At 39.2% G+C, this 19279-nt stretch overlaps 1 protein-coding gene and 1 pseudogene across 1 annotated transcript; both read left to right on the forward strand.

The window, feature by feature from the left end:
• The first annotated feature begins 882 nt into the window (after positions 1–882).
• Positions 883–1365, forward strand: LOC147822112 (olfactory receptor 2G3-like). The gene has a single exon (XM_087197561.1). It carries the CDS (start codon positions 883–885, stop codon positions 1363–1365), a length of 483 nt encoding a protein of 160 aa, XP_087053687.1.
• Positions 1366–17453: 16088 nt separating this feature from the next.
• The window catches only part of LOC147822113 (uncharacterized), a 31547-nt pseudogene continuing 29721 nt past the window's right edge, over positions 17454–19279 (forward strand).

The following is a 19279-nucleotide window of genomic DNA, read 5'->3' on the forward strand; positions in this document are numbered from 1 at the left end:
GGCATACTGAACTCCAACTAGCTATGATAAAAAAAATTATCTACACCTAGAGACCAGTGCACCATGGCTCAAAGGCAGCAGGGGGCTTCCAGGTAGGCGTGCTGCAGCTCCCAGCATAGAGGAAGATTCCGGGTAGGTGTGCCATGGCTCCGAGCCCAGAGGAGACCTCCAGATCAGCACACCATGGCTTGCAGGCAGCAGCAGGCTTCCAGGTAGGCGTGGTGTGGCTCCCAAAATAGAGGAAGGTTCTGGGTAAGTGTGTCATGGCTCCAAGCCCAGAGGAGACCTCCAGACCAGCATACCATGGCTCGCAGGCAGCAGGAGGCTTCTGGGTAGGTGTGCTGTGACTCCCAGCATAGAGGAAGCTTCCAGGTAGTTGTGCCACAGCTCTGAGCCCATAGGAGACCTCCAGATCAGCACACCACAGCTCGCAGGCAACAGGAGGCTTCTGGGTAGGTGTGCTGTGGCTCCCAGCATAGAGGAAGCTTTTGTGTAGGTGTGCCATGGCTCCGAGCCCAGAGGAGACCTCTAGATTGGCACACTACAGCTCCCAGGCAGCAGAAGGCTTCTGAGTAGGTGTGCCATGGCTCCAAGCCCAGAGAAGATGAGCCACATGGGTGCCAGAAACACAGACCCACCCTACACCCAGCACCCGACAGCCTACTCAATGTAACCTGTACCACTGTGCCACAGCTACTGCCCAACCTGTGGGAACCAGAGAAGACCATTGCTGCCTGGGGATGCATCACACAGGTCTTTCTTTTCTGCTGGATAACCTCCAGGGAATGTGCTATGCTAGCTATGATGGCCATTGTTCACTATGTGGCCATCTGCTGGCCCTTCCACTACACTCTCATCATGCATCCCTAGGTGTGCATGCAGATGGCAGCTGCCTCCTGGTCCAGTGGCCTGGCCAATGCTCTGCTCCAAGCCACACTCACACTCCAGCTCCCCCTTTGTGGGCTCCGCACCCTGGACCACTTCTTCTGTGAGGTGCCTGTGTTCATCAAGCTGGCCTGTAGGGAGACCTCTGCTAATGAGCTGACCCTCACCTTTATGACCATCCCATTTGGAATGATGCCTCCCCTGCTGGTAGTCATCTCTTACACCTTTATTGGTAGGGCTGTACTGAAACTACCTTCAGCTGAAGGAAGGCACAAGATACTCAGCATCTGCAGTTCCCACTTGCTGGTGGTCACCATGTACTTGGGACTATGCATGTTCTTATACCTCCAACCTTCAGCTGAACATTTCCAGCCCTTCTACTCTGTTATCACCCCACTGCTCAACCCACTCATTACACCCTTGGAAACAAGAATGTGCAGACATTGTGGAAGAGGATCCTGCAATCCTGGGGCAATGTGAAGTCTTTAAAAGCCCAATATCTGCCTGTCTCCTGCTCAACCACAGCCACACATCCATTTATACTGGGATGGCTGCTTTTCCAATGAGCACCTGTTAGTTCCAGGTAAATGGTTTCCCCTCTCAACATCAACTGGATGACCAGAGAGGACTGGATAAATACTTTGGTCTAGAAATTTCCATCATCTGAACTCTCAAAGAGCCATGGTCTTTCCCATAGACTTTCCCATAAGATTGATCTCCCTAGACAGTGTGAGCAGCATGGTCCATGTATCTTTGGTTTTGGGGAAACACCGTATTTTCTCCTCTTTCTTTATTTGCTCATTTCTCTTTCTTTCTTCCTTTCCCTTTGATCATAATCATTTCCACATATGAATTGTTTACATCTACTGGTTTCATTGTGACATTTCTCTGCATGCATGTAATGTGCTTTGATCACATCTATCTCCTCTATTTCCCCTCTTAGTCCTGCTCAGCCCTTCTCTGGGCACCATTGCCCTCTTCTACTATCCTGTCATCTTTTCGCCTCTGTATTCCATGTATCACAAAAATCATGGTACTTGCCTTTGACATCTGACTTATTTTGCTAAACATGATGATCTCCAATTCCAACAATTTTCCTACAAATGACAAGATTTTTCCCTTTATAACTAATAATACTAAACTAATAATACTGAACTAATAATACTAAAGCATTGTTCATGTATTCTACACCTTCTTTATCAATTCATCCACTCATGGACATTTAGCTTGATGGCCTACCTGGATATTACGAGTAGTGCCCCCAATAAAAACTGATACACAAGTATCTCTAGTGTACACTGAATAATAACTTCACGTAATTTAACAAGGAATTGTACAGCTGTATGATGTGGTAGCTCTATTTATACGTTGTTTTGTTTTTGAGGAAATTCTATACTTATGTCACAGTGAATTACTAATATACATTCTCACCAACAGTGTATAAGAGTTCCATTTTGTCTGCATCCTCACCAGCATTTACTATTTTTTGTATTCTGGCTAATAGTTACGGGGGACCACCCTATTGATTATGCCCAAGGCGGGATGTGAGCAGTGTGGGATATAAATTGTTCACCTGGCAATTGGCTTCTTTTCAGAAGTGAGTCTGGCCAAAGCCTCCATGCTGAGGTCAGAGTGATGTGTACCCAAATTCTGTTCCCAGAGTTAAAATCTTCTTTACTAAAAAGACAAGGTCAATTTATTAACTGCAACCAATATTTTGTTTATTTTGTTCCTAATTCAAGAATACTTTGTGTTTCCCTTTACAAGCCTTGCCTGCATCAGCAACGTGTCCATAGCAAGCACACATCCTCTCACATAGCCCCTTTACCTCAATCTAATTATACAATGTCACCCATAAATATCAACAGCTGTGGGTGTTCAAGACCTTTGCTTGTTTTGCCTTGCTTGCATGGGCATTGGTCATCCTGGCTCCCCATATCTCTGTCTCTTTAACTCTGTCTCTCTGTCTTTCTTCTCACCACACATTTTAGCACTGAGCAGGAGATTGGAACCCACTGTAGGGGTCTCTACTAGATAGTTGTGTTGACTGATAGTTATCATTTCCCAAGGAACTACATATGTAGAGCATTTTTTCATATAATTATTGACCATTTTTACTTCTTTTTTTGAGAAGTGTTTGTTCAGATCTTTGGCCCATTTATTGGTGAAAATATTTGTTCTTTTTGTGTTAAGACTTCTGAAATATATATATATTTTCTGGACATTAATCATCTGACAATTAACAGCTGGCTAAGATTCTCCCCACTCTGCAGATTGTCACTTCCCTCTGCTTATTATTTCCTCAGCTGTGCAGAAGCCTTTTAATTTCATGAAATCCTATTCATCAATTTTTGCTATTGTTTCCCAAACTATTCAATCCTATTCAGGAAATCCGAGGCTGTATAATGTCTTGAAATGTTTCCACCATGTTTTCTTCCAGTTATTTCACAGTTTTCAGTCTTAGATTAAGGGCTTTGATTAATTTTGAGTTGACTTTTACTTAGGGTGAAACATAGGGATCTTGTTCTGATCTTCTATTGGCTTTGTAATGTTTTTCCATTATCATTAATCAAAAGAGGCTGTCTGTTCTGCAATGTATACTTTAACTACTTACTGAGAATCGATGGTTGTAGATGCATGGGCTCATTCCTTGTCTATTTTATCCATTGGAAAATCACACTCTGTTTGTTAGAAAGTCTCTATAGGATATTGGAAGTCAGCTGTTGTGGTGTCTCCAACACTGTTCTGCCTGTTCAGCATTGCTCCAACTACTCAGAGTCTTCCATCTGAACTCCCCAATGTGGGTTTTAGGAGTCTTTGTTCTAGTTCTTTGTAAAATGTCACCGGTACCTCCAAGAGAATTTCACTGAAACTGTAGATCACTTTTGAGAGTATGGCCATTTTAATGATATTAAATATCCAAATCCAACCACACAAAAGGTCTTTCCATCTTCTAGTGTCTTCATTAATTTCTTTCTTCAATGATTCATAATTTTCAATGTATAGATCTTTCACCTCATTGGCTAAGTTTATTCCTGCATATTTTACTGTATGTGTGTGTGTGTGTATGTGCCTATCTGTGTGTGTGTGTGTGTGTGTGTTCAGAATGACCTTGGTTTCCTTATTTCTTTCTCAGTGAATTTGTAATTCATGTAGAAAAAAATCTAATAATTATTTTATGCTGATTTTTTTCCTGCTACTCTGAGGAAATGATTAGGAGACTTTTACTGGACTCCTTAGGTTTTTCTAGTTATAGAATCATGGCATCTGTAAACAGATAATTTGTCATTTCCTGTTTTTATCCCTTTCATTTCTTTCTATTGTGTAATTGCTCAAGGTAAAGTTTCAAGTACAATATTGAATAAGAGGGGTAAGAATTCCCAGCTTTATAATGTCCAGAATTTTAAGCAATTATTTTCAGTTTTTCCCCCATTCACTATGATGTTCCCAATGGGTGTGTCATTATAGTCTTTATTTTGTGGAAATATGATCATTCTATAACTACTTTATTCAGGATTTTAAGAATATTAAATTTTACTGAAAACTGAGATATCTATTGAGATGATAATGTGATTATTAGCTATGATCCTATTTTTATGGTGTATCACATTTTTTATTGAATTTTGATGAAACTTTGCATCCCTAGAATGAAGCCAACTGGATTGTGGTGTATAATCCTTTTATATGTCAAATTCTATTTGCAAATATTTTATGAAAGGTCTTTCCATCTATGTTCATGAAGGATATTGGCCTATAGTTTTCTTTTGATGTTGTTGTTGTGTCCTTGTCAGGTTTTCATAGCAAATTAAAACAATTGCTTGCTTCATATAATATGTCTTGAAATGTCCCTTCCCTTACTATTCCATGAAATCATTTGAGGACCATAGGTATTTAGCCTTTAAAGACCTGGTAAAATTCAGTGGAGAGGATCTCTCTAGTCCTGGCATTTTCTCTATTAGGAAACTATTACTGCTTTCATCACATTGCCTGTTTTTGATATGTTCACTTTTTTGGTGACCCTTTGTTCATTTTTGGTAGATCATTGTGTCTAAGAATCAGTTCATATTTTCTAGAATTTCTAATTTATTGGCATATAATTTTTCAAATTGCTTCCTAATGATCCATTTAATTTCTGTATGTCTATTGCAATATTTACCTTTTCACTTCAAAGTTTACTTGGACTCCTTCTTTCCTTTGGTTAGTTTTCCTAATTGTTAGTTTTCTCTATGTTTTCAAAGAATGAACTTTGTTTTATTAATTCTTTGTGTTGTTGTTTTAGTCTCTATGTCATTTAGTTCTACTCCAATCTTTATTATTTCTTGCTTTCTACTGATTTGGTGTTTGCTTTGCCCTTGTTTGGTTAAGGCCTTAAGACACATCATTAGCTTACTAATTTTATATCTTTGTTTTCTAATTTAAACACTGATGGCTATACTTCCTTCATACAACTACTTTCACTGTGTTCCATGTGTTCTGCAAGATTTATGTCTCCATTTTCTTTGGACTACAGAAATTTTCTAAATATCTCTCTGGTTTCTTCAGTGACTCATTGCTTTTTTCAAAAATGTATTATTCAAGCCAGGTGTGGTGGAGCACATCTGTAATCCCAACTACTCAGAAAGCTGAGGCAGGAGGATAGCAAGTTTGGGGCCACCAGGACAACTTAAGAAGACCTTGGTTCAAAATAAAGCTTAAAATTGCTAGGGAGAGAAGAGACACAGTAGAGAAAAGGAATGAAAAAGGAAATTAAGATGTGTTATATACATGTACCCCCACACAAGGAAAGTAAACATTATATACTGCAAACATGTACTGATAAAATTTTTCAAAGAAAAAAATAAAATGAATGAAATAAAATATTGAATCTGTTGCCAAAAAATCTGAGGATGTAGCTCAATGGTAGAGCACTTGCCTACCATGAATAATCCTAGTTCAATTCCAAGAATTCCAAAAGCAACAAAAGAATTGGATTTTTCAATCTCTACAAAATAATGGATTGTATATTTCCACAGGCTGCCTTGCAATTGATTTCTAATTCCATTATGTTCTGATAAGATCCAATAAGTTCTTTCAAATTTTCGTAAAAATACTTATTTCATGCCCTAAAATTCAATCTACTATACATTTGTTTCTGCTGATAAGAAAAAGAATACATACCCTTCAGTTGTCATGAAATGTTCTGTAGATGTCTGTTAAGCGTATTTAATCCATAGGGGAACTCATCTTTGCTGTTTCTTCGTTGATTTTTTGTCTGGAAGAGCAATGTATGGAAAGAGTTGTGTATTAAAGACACCCTCTTCATCCTTATTCTGATGGGAGAAATTATATTCCTGAATTGTGTAAACTTCCACTTTATGATCACACACAAGCATACAAGGCCATGACACAAAAAGGAGTAAGAGGCTCCATCCATATAAAATCTCACCAATTGGAAAGTCAGAAATCTCCATTGGTTGTGAGAGGGAGCTCTCCTTTCCAACAGCATGATCTCATGGAAGCAAGTAATTCTTTGGTTAAGCACAGACACAGGAATTGAGCTCTAGATAATGGCAAATCATTTTGGTCCTTGGCCAGTTAAGGGTGAAGCCTGCAGCCTATTCCTACTCTGTGCATCTACTAAGCCTTGGCACTTGCTGTAGCAGGATACTACATGTGCCTGAGCACCTCATTTTCCCAACTGACATCCCACTGAAAAGCCTAGTAGAGACACAGAAAACATAGGGGGTCACTTAGCACTGAGGTGGGGCACACATGCACACCAACATTACTACCTCAATGCTGCCCCAGACACCCAAAGCCACCCTCATATAAACATCTAGTGAGCTCTTTACTCTACAGCACTAATCCTTAACAGTCCAAAATTCATGCTGGGATACTATCAGAGTATGGAAAGCCCTCCCAACACCATTCTTAAAAGACAAACATCCCGTGAGACTGGTGAAGGAGCACAGATATATCTGAGAGTGACTCCCTGTAGAAATGGATCAAAACAAGTGCCGTATGGGAACACTGAGATCTTGAAACAACCCTCAGTCTGAGCCCATCTGGTCTTGTGATTATAGCATTGTGGGACACTACTCCAGAGACTGGTCCATTACTATAGCTAATAACCTTCTGGGCAACACCATTTATGATGCTCTTTTGAGTGCAAGTTATAGCCAATATTATGTATACAAGTTCCTTTGCATAAGCTTCACCCTTGGCCAATCATCTGCAACTTACTTTAAAATTCTGGGGAAATTCCATCTTTGAAAATTCTTTCTTGGCCAAAAATATTCTCCTTTAATATTCACCTTTCTTTACTCACACATTTTCTTCCCTAAATGAAGCTCCCCAGGAAACTGAGACTGGACAAATTAACTTTGATTTCAACAAAATAAAAATGTTTCATGCATCCCTATAGCTTTTTCATTTAAACAAGTTTATTTTGCATCCAATTTTTAACCCAGAAAAAAGCAATCCTGAACTGCACATAGCTTCTAATAATAGCCTACTGCTGCATCAGCCTCTGGTCATCTTTGATGTCCTTTTGCACCAGAGGAAGCTGGACTCTAGTGAGGAGTGTGTACTTGCAAAGACTGGCTGAGTGACAAGCAGGTAACTTTTCTCACCAAGTAGGCAGTTGTAGCCAGTGCTCTCAGACACTTAGGTCATTCCAGTGCCAGTGCAGCTGAGTACTTGGGAAACTGAATATGAGCCAGGAGACACTGCCTCCTCTGAGTAATGAATTTCACTGTCATCATATACATTCAGAGTGAAAATAGTAACAAAAAGAAACCCAGGGTTCTAGGTGGAGTCAAAGCCAACCATTCCCAGCAAGACCTTGAAGTGCCTCTGTGCAACTTTTCAACTGACTGCTAGAACTCAGGTAATTGTGCTCAAAGTTAGAGCTATAGAAAGTGGAGAGCTATAAATTACATATGCTAAAGAAAACATTTCTAGGCAGATTTTTGTTACAAAAGTTTTAATGTTAAAAAAAAATGATATTTTTCTTTACTTACACACCAAAAGTTATCCAATTCTCCTCCACAGTGATTGTGCTGTCTTCTCATTGGAGCCTGGGAGATAGCTGGACTTCCTCTGTCCAGAGATCCTGTCTCTTTTCCTGGAGAATATGTCTGATCCTTCCAAGTTGGTTTGGGCATTCTTGTTTCAAATTACTTTCCTTTGAATTAGTTAAACAATGGTTTCTAATGAATTCTTGTGAAGAAACTTTTGGGAGGCCTTGTGAGAAACCCTGAGATAGGACTTGAATCAGGGAAGCCAACATCTTTGACTTTTTTCTTAAACCTCTTATTCTTCTTTGACTCTTCTATCTGGTCCCAGTTGTTATAATCTCTGAAGTGCTCCTCCACCAAGGTTGCCAGTGGATTTTTAGATCCAGTCTCAAGCTTTTATAGCTTCCTTCTCTTATTTAGAGCAAACTGGATTATAAAATGTGTGGCTATTAGTGTGCACCCTCTACCAAACCTGTATCAGTGTTAGTGTGCATTCAGAAGGCTTCTGACAGTTGATTTTAGGGTAGAGCAGGAGTCTCCTGTCTTTCTTACATTATCTCTTTAACCCTGCCACAACCAATAGTCCTAAGCTGGAAGCCTCCTATTCCTAAAATACAACATACAAATGACCCATCCTCAACTTGTGAATAGAATTTTCAGTGTCCCATTTAGGGTTTATATGAGAACTGTGTAATTTTAGGCCTCTGAACATCATGGTCTGAAGAGTGAGCTGCCAAGCTTTCTGCTACTTCAGCAGCCTTTTAAAGAGTGTTTTCCTTTTCTTTTTTTAAAAAATTATTTCATTGGTACATTTTAGGTATACAATATAATGACATTCATCATTGGAAATTTGCACCTTTACATAAACTCTCTTGGTTCTTTATTATCCCCCTTCCCCTGCCCTCCCTTCAACCATTCCATCCCTCTCTATTTAAAAAGGCTTTGTTTCCATTTTCTCATATTAATTCCATTCCCTTCTTTCCTTTCCCCTATTGCTCCCACTTCCCCCTTCCCCTTTGCCCATTTTCTTACTATTTCACACTATCTATTATACTTTTTATTCCTTATTTACACTTTCAGTTACTCACAATAGAGAAACTATTTGGTATTTATACATGTGTGTCCTATTTGTTTCACTTAAGAGTATTGCTTCAATGTGCATCCATTTAGATATAAAATGTCTCTAATTTCTCATTTTTTATGGCTGAGTAGTCCTTCATTTTATAAAAAATACCCCACATTTTCTTTATCCAGTCTCCAGTTGATGGGCAATTGGGCTGCTTCCAAGTTTTAGCTATTAAAAATTGTGCTGCTATGAACATGGGTGCACATATATCACTGTGGTAGGACACTTTTAATTCTTTGGGAAAGATACCCAGCTGGAGAATAGCTGGGTCATATTGGACTTCTAGTCCTAGTCCTTTGATGTACTTCCATAGTGATTTCCACAGAGGTTGCACCAGTCTACACTCCCACAAGCAGTGAAACAGGGTTCCTCTTTCCCCACATGCCCACCAGCATTTGTTACTGGTTGATTTCATGATGCTAGCCATTCTTTCTAAAGTGAAGAGGAATCTCAGCATTGTTTTCATTTGCATCTCTCAAATGACCAGTGATGTTGAACATTTTTTCTTATGTTTATTTGCCATTTTTGCTTCTTTGTGTGAGAAATGTCTGCTCATTTCTGATGCCAATTTTTGGATTGGGTCTTTAAATTTGGGAGGTCTGATGTTTTTAAGTTCTTTATAGATTCTAGATAGTAGACCTTTGTCTGAGGAATAGCAGGTGAAAATTTTTCCCACATTATGGATTGTGTCTTCACAATGCTGGTGGTTTCTCTTGCTGTGCAAAAACATTTTAGTAAGAAAACATCCCACTTGTTGATTGTGCTAGTTCATGGGCAACTGAGGTTCTATTCATAAAATCTTTCCCTATGCCAATGTCTTCAAGAGATCTACCAAACCTCTGTTCTAGCTGGTTCAACATTTCTATTTTAATATTTAGATCTTTAATACATTTTTTTTATTTGAGAACATGGTGAGTGATATAGGTCTAATTCTAATCTTTGGCAATTTGAAACCCAACTTTTCCAGCACCATTTATTAAAGAGGCTATCTATCTTTCCTCCAGTAAGGGCATTTGGCTCCTTTGTCAAAGACGAGGTGGCTGAGTGTGTCTGGAATTGTTTAGGCATCTTCTAATCTGTTCCACTGGTCCTCAGGTCTGTTTCTTTGCCAGTACTATGCTGTTTTTATCACAGTAGCTTTGTAGTATAGTTTCAAGTTGGGTGTTGTGATACCCTTGCCATGTCTCTGTTGCCTAGGTTTGCTTTTGCTACTCTGGGTCTCTTTTTGTTCCAAATGAATTTTTGGATTGTTTTCTCAAGGTCTAAGTATGCTCCTGGGATTTCTACTGGGATTTCATTGAAACTGTATAGCAGTTTTAGCAGTATGGCCATTTTCACTATGTTGATCCTTCCTACCCAGGAGCAGGGAATGCTTTTCCATTTTCTGGTATCATCTTCAATCTCTCTTTTCAGAGTACTATAGTTTTCAGAAAAGAGGTCTTTGATTTCTTTTATTAGGTAAATTCCTAGGTATTTCAGTTTTTTGGATGCAATTGTGAAAGGAATTGTTTTCCCTATTTCTGTTTCAGTGAGTCTGTTGTTCATGTAGAGAAAAGGTATTTATTTTGTTTTGTGTGTTGACCTTGTATCCAGCTACTCTACTGAATTGGGTTACTAAGTCTAGAAGACTTTTGGTGGAGTTCTTGTGGTCTTCTATATAGAATATCATATCATCTACAAGTAATCACAGTTTGAAGTCTTCATTTCCTATCTTTCTTCCTTTTATTTTGTTCACTTGTCTAATTGCTGTGGCTACTGTTTCCAAAACTATACTGAACAGGAGTGGTGGTAATGAAGCTCCTTGTCTTGTTCCTGATTTTAGTGTGAAGGATTTCAATTTTTGAACATTTAGTATGATATTCACTATTGGTTTTTCATAGATGGCTTTTATCAGATTGAGGTAGAGACCATCTATACTAATTTTTGTAGGGTTTTTATCACGAATGCATGTTGGGATTTATCGAATGCTTTTTCTGCATCAAGATGATCATATGGTTTTTGTCCTTGGGTCTATTGGTATAGTGTATTTTTTTTTTTTTTTTTGGTACCAGGGATCAAACTCAGGAGCTTGCGCTTGCAAAGCAGGTGCCAGAACCACTGAGCTAAATCCCTGGCCCAATTGGTATAGTGTATTACATTTATTGATTTGTGTATGTTGAATCATCCCTGCATCCCTTGGTTGGATCCCACTTGGTCAGGGTGTATGAACTTCTTGATGATTTTCTGCATTCTATTTGCCAGTATCTTATTAAGGAGTTTTGCATCTATGTTCATTACTGAGATTGGCCTGTAGTTCTCATTTTCAGCTAGGTCTTTCTCTGCTTTGTGGATCAAGGTGATGCTTGCTTCCTGGAATGAATTTGAGAGTATTGCTTCCCTTTAAATTTCATTGAAGTTTACAGATTAGTTGCAGTAGTTCCTCTCTAAATGTATTGTAGAATTCAGCACTGAAGCCATCAGGACCTGGGCTTTTCTTCCTTGGTCAGTTTGTAATTACATTTTCAATTTCATTGATTGATATTGGGTTGTTTAGAATTTTTAGGTCTTCTTCATTCAACTTTGGTAATTCATACTTATCTAGGAATCTTTTCATTTATTCTGTCTTCCATCTTACTGGAGTATAAATTCTTGAAGTAGGTATTGATGATCCTCTGGATTTCTGCTGGGTCCATTGTAATTTTACCCTTTTCATTCCTTTTTTTTTTTGGTATTGGGGATTGAACTCGCATCCTTGTGCCTGCGAGGCAAGTGGCAGAACCACTGAGCTAAATTCCTGGCCCTATCCTTTTCATTTCTAATTGCATGGATTTGGGCCTTTTCTTTCCTTTGTTGATTTTTTTTTATCATTCTGTTAGTCTCCATTGCATTGATTTCTTCTCTGATCTTTACAATTTCCTCCCTTGTATGAGATTTGGGTTTGTCCTGCTTTTGTTTTTTTAGAAGCTTGAGGTTCAGAATTGGTTTGTTTAATTGTGGCTTGCTCTGTTTTCTTAATATGAATATTCACTGCTATGAATTTCCCTCATAAAACTGCTTTCATTGTGTCCCATAGATTCTGATATGTTTTATTGTCATTTTCATTTAATTGAGGGAAGTGTCTGAATTCTTCTTTAATTTCCTCTGTGACCCCTTGGTTATTCAGAAGTGTGTTGATCAATTTCCATGCCTTTATGAAATTCTTGTAGCTTCTTTTGCTCTTGATCTCCAATTTCATCACACTATGGTCTGATAACATACAGGGGATAACATTGATTCCTTTGCACTAACCTTAGCATGTTCTATGAGAAAGTATATGGTCTATTTTGGAGAATGACCTGTGTGCAGTTGAAAAGAATGTGTATTCTGATTTTGTGGGGTGAAACACTCTGTAAACATATGCTAAGTTCATTTGTTCAAGAGTTTGATTGAGTTCTAATATTTAATTACTTATTTTTTGTCTAGTTGATCTATCTATTTGTGACAGTAGGGTATTGAGGTCACCACTATTATTGTATTAGTGCATATATGACTTTTCTTGTCCAGCTGTATTTGTTTTATATAGTTGAGCACACTAGTTTTTGGTGCATAGGTATTCATGATTGTCATATCTTCCTCTGGGATTGTTCCCTTAACAAGGATGTAGTGTCCTTCTTTATCTCTCTTAATCAGTGTTGGTTTGAAATCCACTTGATGTGCAAAGGGGCTAGCTACTCCTGCTTTCTTTCAGGTTTCTGTCTCATGGAGCATTGTTTTCCACCCTTTATCTTTCAGTCTATGAGTTTCTTTTTAATTAAGTGTGTTTCTTTTATGCAGCATATTATTGCATCTTGCTTCTTGACCCATTCTGCCAGTCTATTTCTTTTGATTGATGAATTGAGACTATTAACATTGATGGCTATAACTGATACATATTAACTTCTCATTATCATGACTTTTTCTTTTTGTTGGATTCTCCACCTTTGCATTTAATTTCTTGTCACACCCGATGGATTCATTCTGTTGTGTTCCCTGGTGCTGTGATGCTCACTCTCTTTTCCTAGGATATTGTCTAAAATTTTTTGGAGTGCTGCTTTGGTATCCATGAAGTTTCTAAGGTGCTATTTGTCATGAAAGTATCTTATTTCTCCATCAATTTTGAAAGATAGTTTTGCAGTGTACATCAATCAGGGTTGGAGGCTGTTTTTCTTTAGTGCTTGGAATATATCACTCCAAGCTCTTCTTGCCTTGAGGGTTTGCTTGAGAAGTCTACTGTGATTCTGACAGGCTTTCCATTGTATGTGATTTGTTTCTTTTCTCTAACTGCTTGTAGAACTTTTTTCTCCTGTTGAGTTTCTGGAATCAACAATTATATGCCTATGTGCAGATTTTTTTTTTGATATAAGGCTATTTGGAGTCCTATATGCCTCACTTATCTGTATGTCAAGTTCTTTTCCCCTGCTTAGGAAGTTTTCTGCCATTATTTCTGTGAAGAGATTTTTTATGTCATCTGCACTCTCTCCTGTTTCTTCATTGACTCCAATCAGTCTTATGTTATTCTTCTTTGCATCATGTAGCAGCTGCTGGATTGATTTCTCATGTTCCCTTATAATTTTGAAGGAGTTTTTCTTTTCCTGGTCACTAATTGCAATCTTATCTTCTATATCTGAAATTCTGTCCTCACATTGGCTCATTCTGCTGTGTAGACTTTCAATGGAGTTTTTCATGTCCTGGAAATCTATTTGCATCTGTTTTATGGATTCCATTTGTTTCCTATGTTGGGATTCCATCATGTTCCTGAGCTCCTCTCTAGATTTATTGATCATGTCTTGCACTAGGGACACGGTTTCTCCTGTTATCAGAGAAATTATTTCTGATTTCATCTTTTCCATGTCCCCTTTTTTTTGCCAGTTCAGTGGGCCCAGGTGGTTGAGTATCAGAGTGTTCCATCTCATTTCCCTTTGGGGTTGCTGTAGATGATCTGCAAGTCTGGTTTTGAGACTTATTTACATGTTTTCTCATTTCAATTGGGGGGGTGCTGTTTGAACACAAACTTCTCTGAAGTTCTCTGAGCATAATAAATAGCACCATTGCCAGCCTGGACCACAGTGATGGGAGTCACCAGGCAGCCAGTGTGGGAGACATGCAGGCCTTAGACTGTTGACACTCAGGATGCCATCTGCCTCATGGAGGCCACAAGAGCACCCTGCTCTCACCACATCACCATAACATCCTGGAATGAGCCTGAAAATTCTGCTCCTGCCCTTGTCACACTTCTTGACCTCTGCCCTGAGCCCTATCAGCATGCATGCTAACTGCTTCAGAGAAATCCAAGGCAATTATAATATTACCCATGGTCATTATAATATCAATAGCATGGTAGATGTCACACACACATCCCACGGGCTTTGCCAGCCACACTGGTTTCATCTAGGCCATATAAAGTTAAAAACACCTGCTCTAAAAGTCAAGGTGGAAGCTCTCAATTAATTAGATCCACAATCACTGAGTCCCACCCAAAGACCTAGGAAACATTTCTAAATATACCACAAATCTAAAGCAAACAAGGCTCCTCTAGTCAAACTCTTGACTCTTGAGTTCACTCATAAGCCCACTCAGGCTCTCAGTATACTTTTTTGAATAAGTTTCTGCCATTCTTGTTACTTCTGTATGTTCTGCTAAATACTCTGTTTAGGATACAAAGATCCTGGAGCTATTGCTTGAGTCAGGCAACAGCTGCTTGAAACCATTTCCTATGGTGAAGAAAGCTCACTCCAAGAAAAATGGCATTATCATGTAAAACATTTCATAACACTGCCATAAATTTGTCCCATTGCAAGAAAATAAACATGTAACCAGATAATGCTTCTCATTTTTCTACAGAAATGATGCTCACACTTAAGGCATGCTGCTCATATATAATTAACTCTCATATCTTTAAACAAAAATTCCCCTATGACTGGCATCAGCCCACCCAAAGCACATATTTGATAAGAAGAGAGAAAACAACACCAGGCGTGCACAGACTTTATGTCAGTCCTTTTGAATGATAATTTTCTTGTATCAGAATCTTGTCTTCAGTTTACTCAGGCATATTCCTCAGAGCCAGATGGTTCTACAGACAAACAAGTCAGGAGCTTAATTCCCTGTACAGTGTTCATCTCTGCACACAGGCCCTGAATTAATGTCTCCTTGCACCAGCTCATGTCTCAGGGGAGCCAAGCCAGGCACCCTCAGGAGACCTCTACTAAACACTCTCTCTCCTGACTGGATTCTGATCATTCCCACCTTGCTCTCCATGAAACTCAGGGTCTGAAGAGAACCTGCCTCAGTAGAGCCAGCTGACTTTCCTCCACTGGCCTCTTACTCATCTTCCTCTGCCTTTTCCATTTTAAGGTGAGTGAGTGGAGCACGATTGTTCTTGAACAGGAGAGTTCATTCTTTCCCCTCCAGTGAATTCCTTGCAGGATCATTGCAGAGACTCTCTCCTTTACCAGGTGAGTGTGTGCTCCTCTTGGTCTCGTGCAGTAAGATCATAGGAACCAAAATGGACTCACTGAGGAGAAACTTTTCTCAAATCTAACTACTTTTTAAAATCTAATTATTACCCCCAGCCCTCTACCACCACTAGATTTCAGATCTTAAAACAATGAGTGAAAATTGTACGCATTTTTCAAGTCAGTGGCAAAAGAAAAAACAATAGCAAAAGTCCCCATGAGGAGAGGAGAAAATAATAATCACCTCAGCAAACTACTCCTCTAGTATGCATGAAGCATTGCATTGGCTGTTAGGTAAAACACAGCAAATTGGAATATAAAATTGGTCTTCTAGTGTCTTAAATGATGATGGAGACACAGATTGAGCCAAGTGAAATTTTTGACCAAGATTAGAGAGTTAGAAAAATTAGGGAAGAAAAAAATAACAGACTTTATATGTTAAGTGATGGAAATGTCACTTGAAAGTGAATCTAGACATTAATTTATGTATTTATTAAATAAAGTAGCCAAAAAGTTTGTGGACTGCTGGTAGGTGTTAAATAAGCTGACAGAATATGGTAATAATACAGTGTTTTCTTTCTCTGAGCTACTTACAGAACCCAAAACTGTAGAGAATGAAGAGGAATGGTGAGTGCCAGAGTTGGAGAGGGAGCATTGTGGCACTGTTTCTGGATCTAAGTCTTGTAAAGTAGAAAGTGGTGGTGGAAGCATAAAAAATGTGAAGGAACCCAATAAGACTCAGCAGTGTGCTTAAAAGTTTTTTAATTAGGGTCAGAGATTTAGCTCAGTGGTGCTGCCACTTGCCTTGCAAGCTCAAGGCAGATCCCTGGTAACAAAAAAAAAAAAAAGAAAAAGAAAAAGAAAAATAAAGAATGTTGTTAAAATAGAGAAAGATGTTACATGAATTTTCCAATGCAAAATTGAGGATGAAGATAATTAATTCCCCAGAAGGCCTCCATTTGATGGCCTCCACCCCTACAGAAATTCACAGCCACAGTGTACCACTTTGCCTCTCTCAAGTTCTACCATGTCCTACTGAGACCCAGCATCCCTCACTCTTCTGGACTGAGAAGAAACATGAAGTCAAGTCGTCTTACACAACATTTTTGAAAGCAGTACCCTACATGCAAGGGACCACCCGGCCTTCTCTACATGACTACAGAACATGACAATCAATGAATGGAAATAGGAGATTTTTTTTAAAAGGGAGAGTTCGGGAGACAGAAAGTGGTAGAGAGATATCCTCACGCAAAAAGATAACTTGTTCAATGGATTGAACTCAACATGGACTTTCTCATGACCACCCCCTGCACTGTAAGCAGAAAGACCTGAATTCAATCCTTGGTACAAAAAAAAAAAAAAAGGTATTTCTCACCATGTTTTGTCCACCTTTATCCTGACTGTTAAGTCTCAGGGCAGGATTATATCATGTACACATTGAAGAACTTTTCTGAACTGTTATGGGAATTTATATAACCCAAATAAAGGGAAAATTTGAGGGTGCTACCATGAAATTATTAAAAGTGAACAGTGTTACAAGTCTTCAAATGTTGTCTCTTTCCTTCTAGGCATATATAAGGCAGGTGGCATGGAAAGGGAAAATGTGAGTTTTCACAGTATTTTTGTCTGGCTAGGCTTCTCAGAATTTCCATGGCTGGAGAGGCCCATCTTTTCAGTGGTCCTGGTCTCCTACATCCTCACTCTGGTAGGAAACTGGTCCATAATCCTTCTCTCCCTAGTGGAACCCAGATTCCAGATGCCCATGTACTTCTTCCTGGACGACCTCCCTCTGTTGGACTTGTTATTACCTGCACCATTGTGCCCCAGTTGCTGGTCAACCTGTGGTGACCAGACAAGACAATTACTTCCTGGGGTTGCACCACATAATTATATCTCTTTCACTGGACTAGCTGCACTGAATGTCCTCTGGTGGCCATGATGGACATTGATCATTCTGTGGCCTTCTGCTGACCCCTTCAGTATACTCTCATCATGTGTCCCTGGGTGTGCATGCAGATGGCAGCTGCATGCTGGTCCAGTGCCCTGGCCAATGCTCTGCTCCAAGTGATACTCACTGTCCAGATCCCCCTCTGTGGGCAAAACACCCTGGACCACTTCTGTGAGACACTTGTGCTCATCAAACTGGCCTGTGAGGGCACCTCTGCTAATGACCTGGCCCTGGCTTCAGGAGCCATGCTTTTTGCACTGTCTTCCATACTACTGCTCTTCTCCTACACCTTCATTGCCAGGGCTGTACTGAAGTTACCTTCAGCTAAAGGAAGGCACAAGGCACTCAGTACTTGTAGTTCCCACTTGCTGGTGTTCTCCATGTACTTTGGACCTGCCATCTACATGTACTTCCACTCCCCTGCGTACAGCACACAGACCAAGTTCATGTCCTTATTTTACTGCATTATCACCCCAGTGCTCAACTCACTCATCTATACCCTGAGAAACAAGGATGTGAAGAGAGCATGGAAGAGGATCCTACAATCCCATGGTAGGGTGAAGTCTTTAAAAGACAGATGCAAGACACAAAAGTAAACAGAGATTTTGAAAGTGGAGATTGGAAGAATATTTTGAGGGAGGAAAGAGGAGGGGAAGAGGAAAATAAAGAAGTAATATACGTTATGTATATGTACAAATTCCCCATGATGAACATGAGCATAATGTACTGAAAACAAGTGCTACTAAAAAAAAATAAAAAGCTTTTCTATACACCAATAAAGAACTAACTAAAAAAGAAATCAGAAAAATAATTCCATTCAAAATAGCTTGAAAAAATAAAATATACAAGGATCAATTCAACCAAGGATGTTAAAGCCTTTCACAATGAAAATTGCAGAACATTGAAGAAGGAAATTGAAGGAGACACTATAAGATGGAAAGACCTCATGTTCATGGATTGGCAGAATTAATATTATTAAATTGGCTGTATCACCAAAAGCAATCTGTAGATTCACTGCAATCCCTTTCAAAATTCCAATGACATTCTTCACATAAGTAAAAACAAATCCTAAGATTCATGTGAAAACAGGAAAGACAGAATACCCAAAGCAATTCTAAGTAAAAAAGAGAAAGTCTGATGGCATCTCAATACCCAAAGTCAAATTGTACCACAAAGCTATAGTAACAGAAGCAGCATGGTATCAGCAAAACAAACAAACAAACAAAAAAACCCAGACAAATAAATAGACCAGAATAAAGGACCCAAAACCAAATGCACATGGAGATTTAAAATGACAGAGTAAACTTCAGCAAAAAAATACAACCTTTTGGTTTCTAGGGATCTGGAATCCAGACACCTGTTATAGGAACTGCCTAGGATCTTTGGTTGTTTGTTTCTTTTTTCCTGAAGAATTAAAAGTAGACCTCCCAAAATCAGGAAAGGCTTGTCAAGGAAAATAGGAATTCAAGAGAACTGAAAAGGCTGAGCACAGTGCAGAGAAAGTAATGAAAGAATCTGAATACTAACCTCAGGTCCCAAAGAGAGGTCCTGGCTCCACTAATCCAGGTTAAGAATTGGAGATTGTAGGCTCCAGGGAGAAGCAATGGACTTGGACGGTAATACTAAATCCCAAGAAGCCCACAGTTATTGTAAACTGCAAAAAGAGCACGGAGTTTTATCTGAAAGTAACTCCTTCCACATGGCCGTCTACAGTTGGAGAAGAAATCCACTGAGGAGTCCACAATAATTTAGTGATTAATGAGGGAAACAGTTTGTTGATTAGCACTGTGCTGCAGGGTCATCTTGGGAATGATTCTAACAGCCTGAGGGAAGGAAGAAGCACTGCAGAGGACAGACTTTTGGGACAGTC

Source organism: Heterocephalus glaber, unplaced genomic scaffold, assembly GCF_053883595.1.
Source record: "Heterocephalus glaber isolate CG9 unplaced genomic scaffold, H.glaber_assembly_v1.0 deba00001673, whole genome shotgun sequence".
NCBI classification, from domain to species: Eukaryota; Metazoa; Chordata; class Mammalia; order Rodentia; family Bathyergidae; genus Heterocephalus; species Heterocephalus glaber.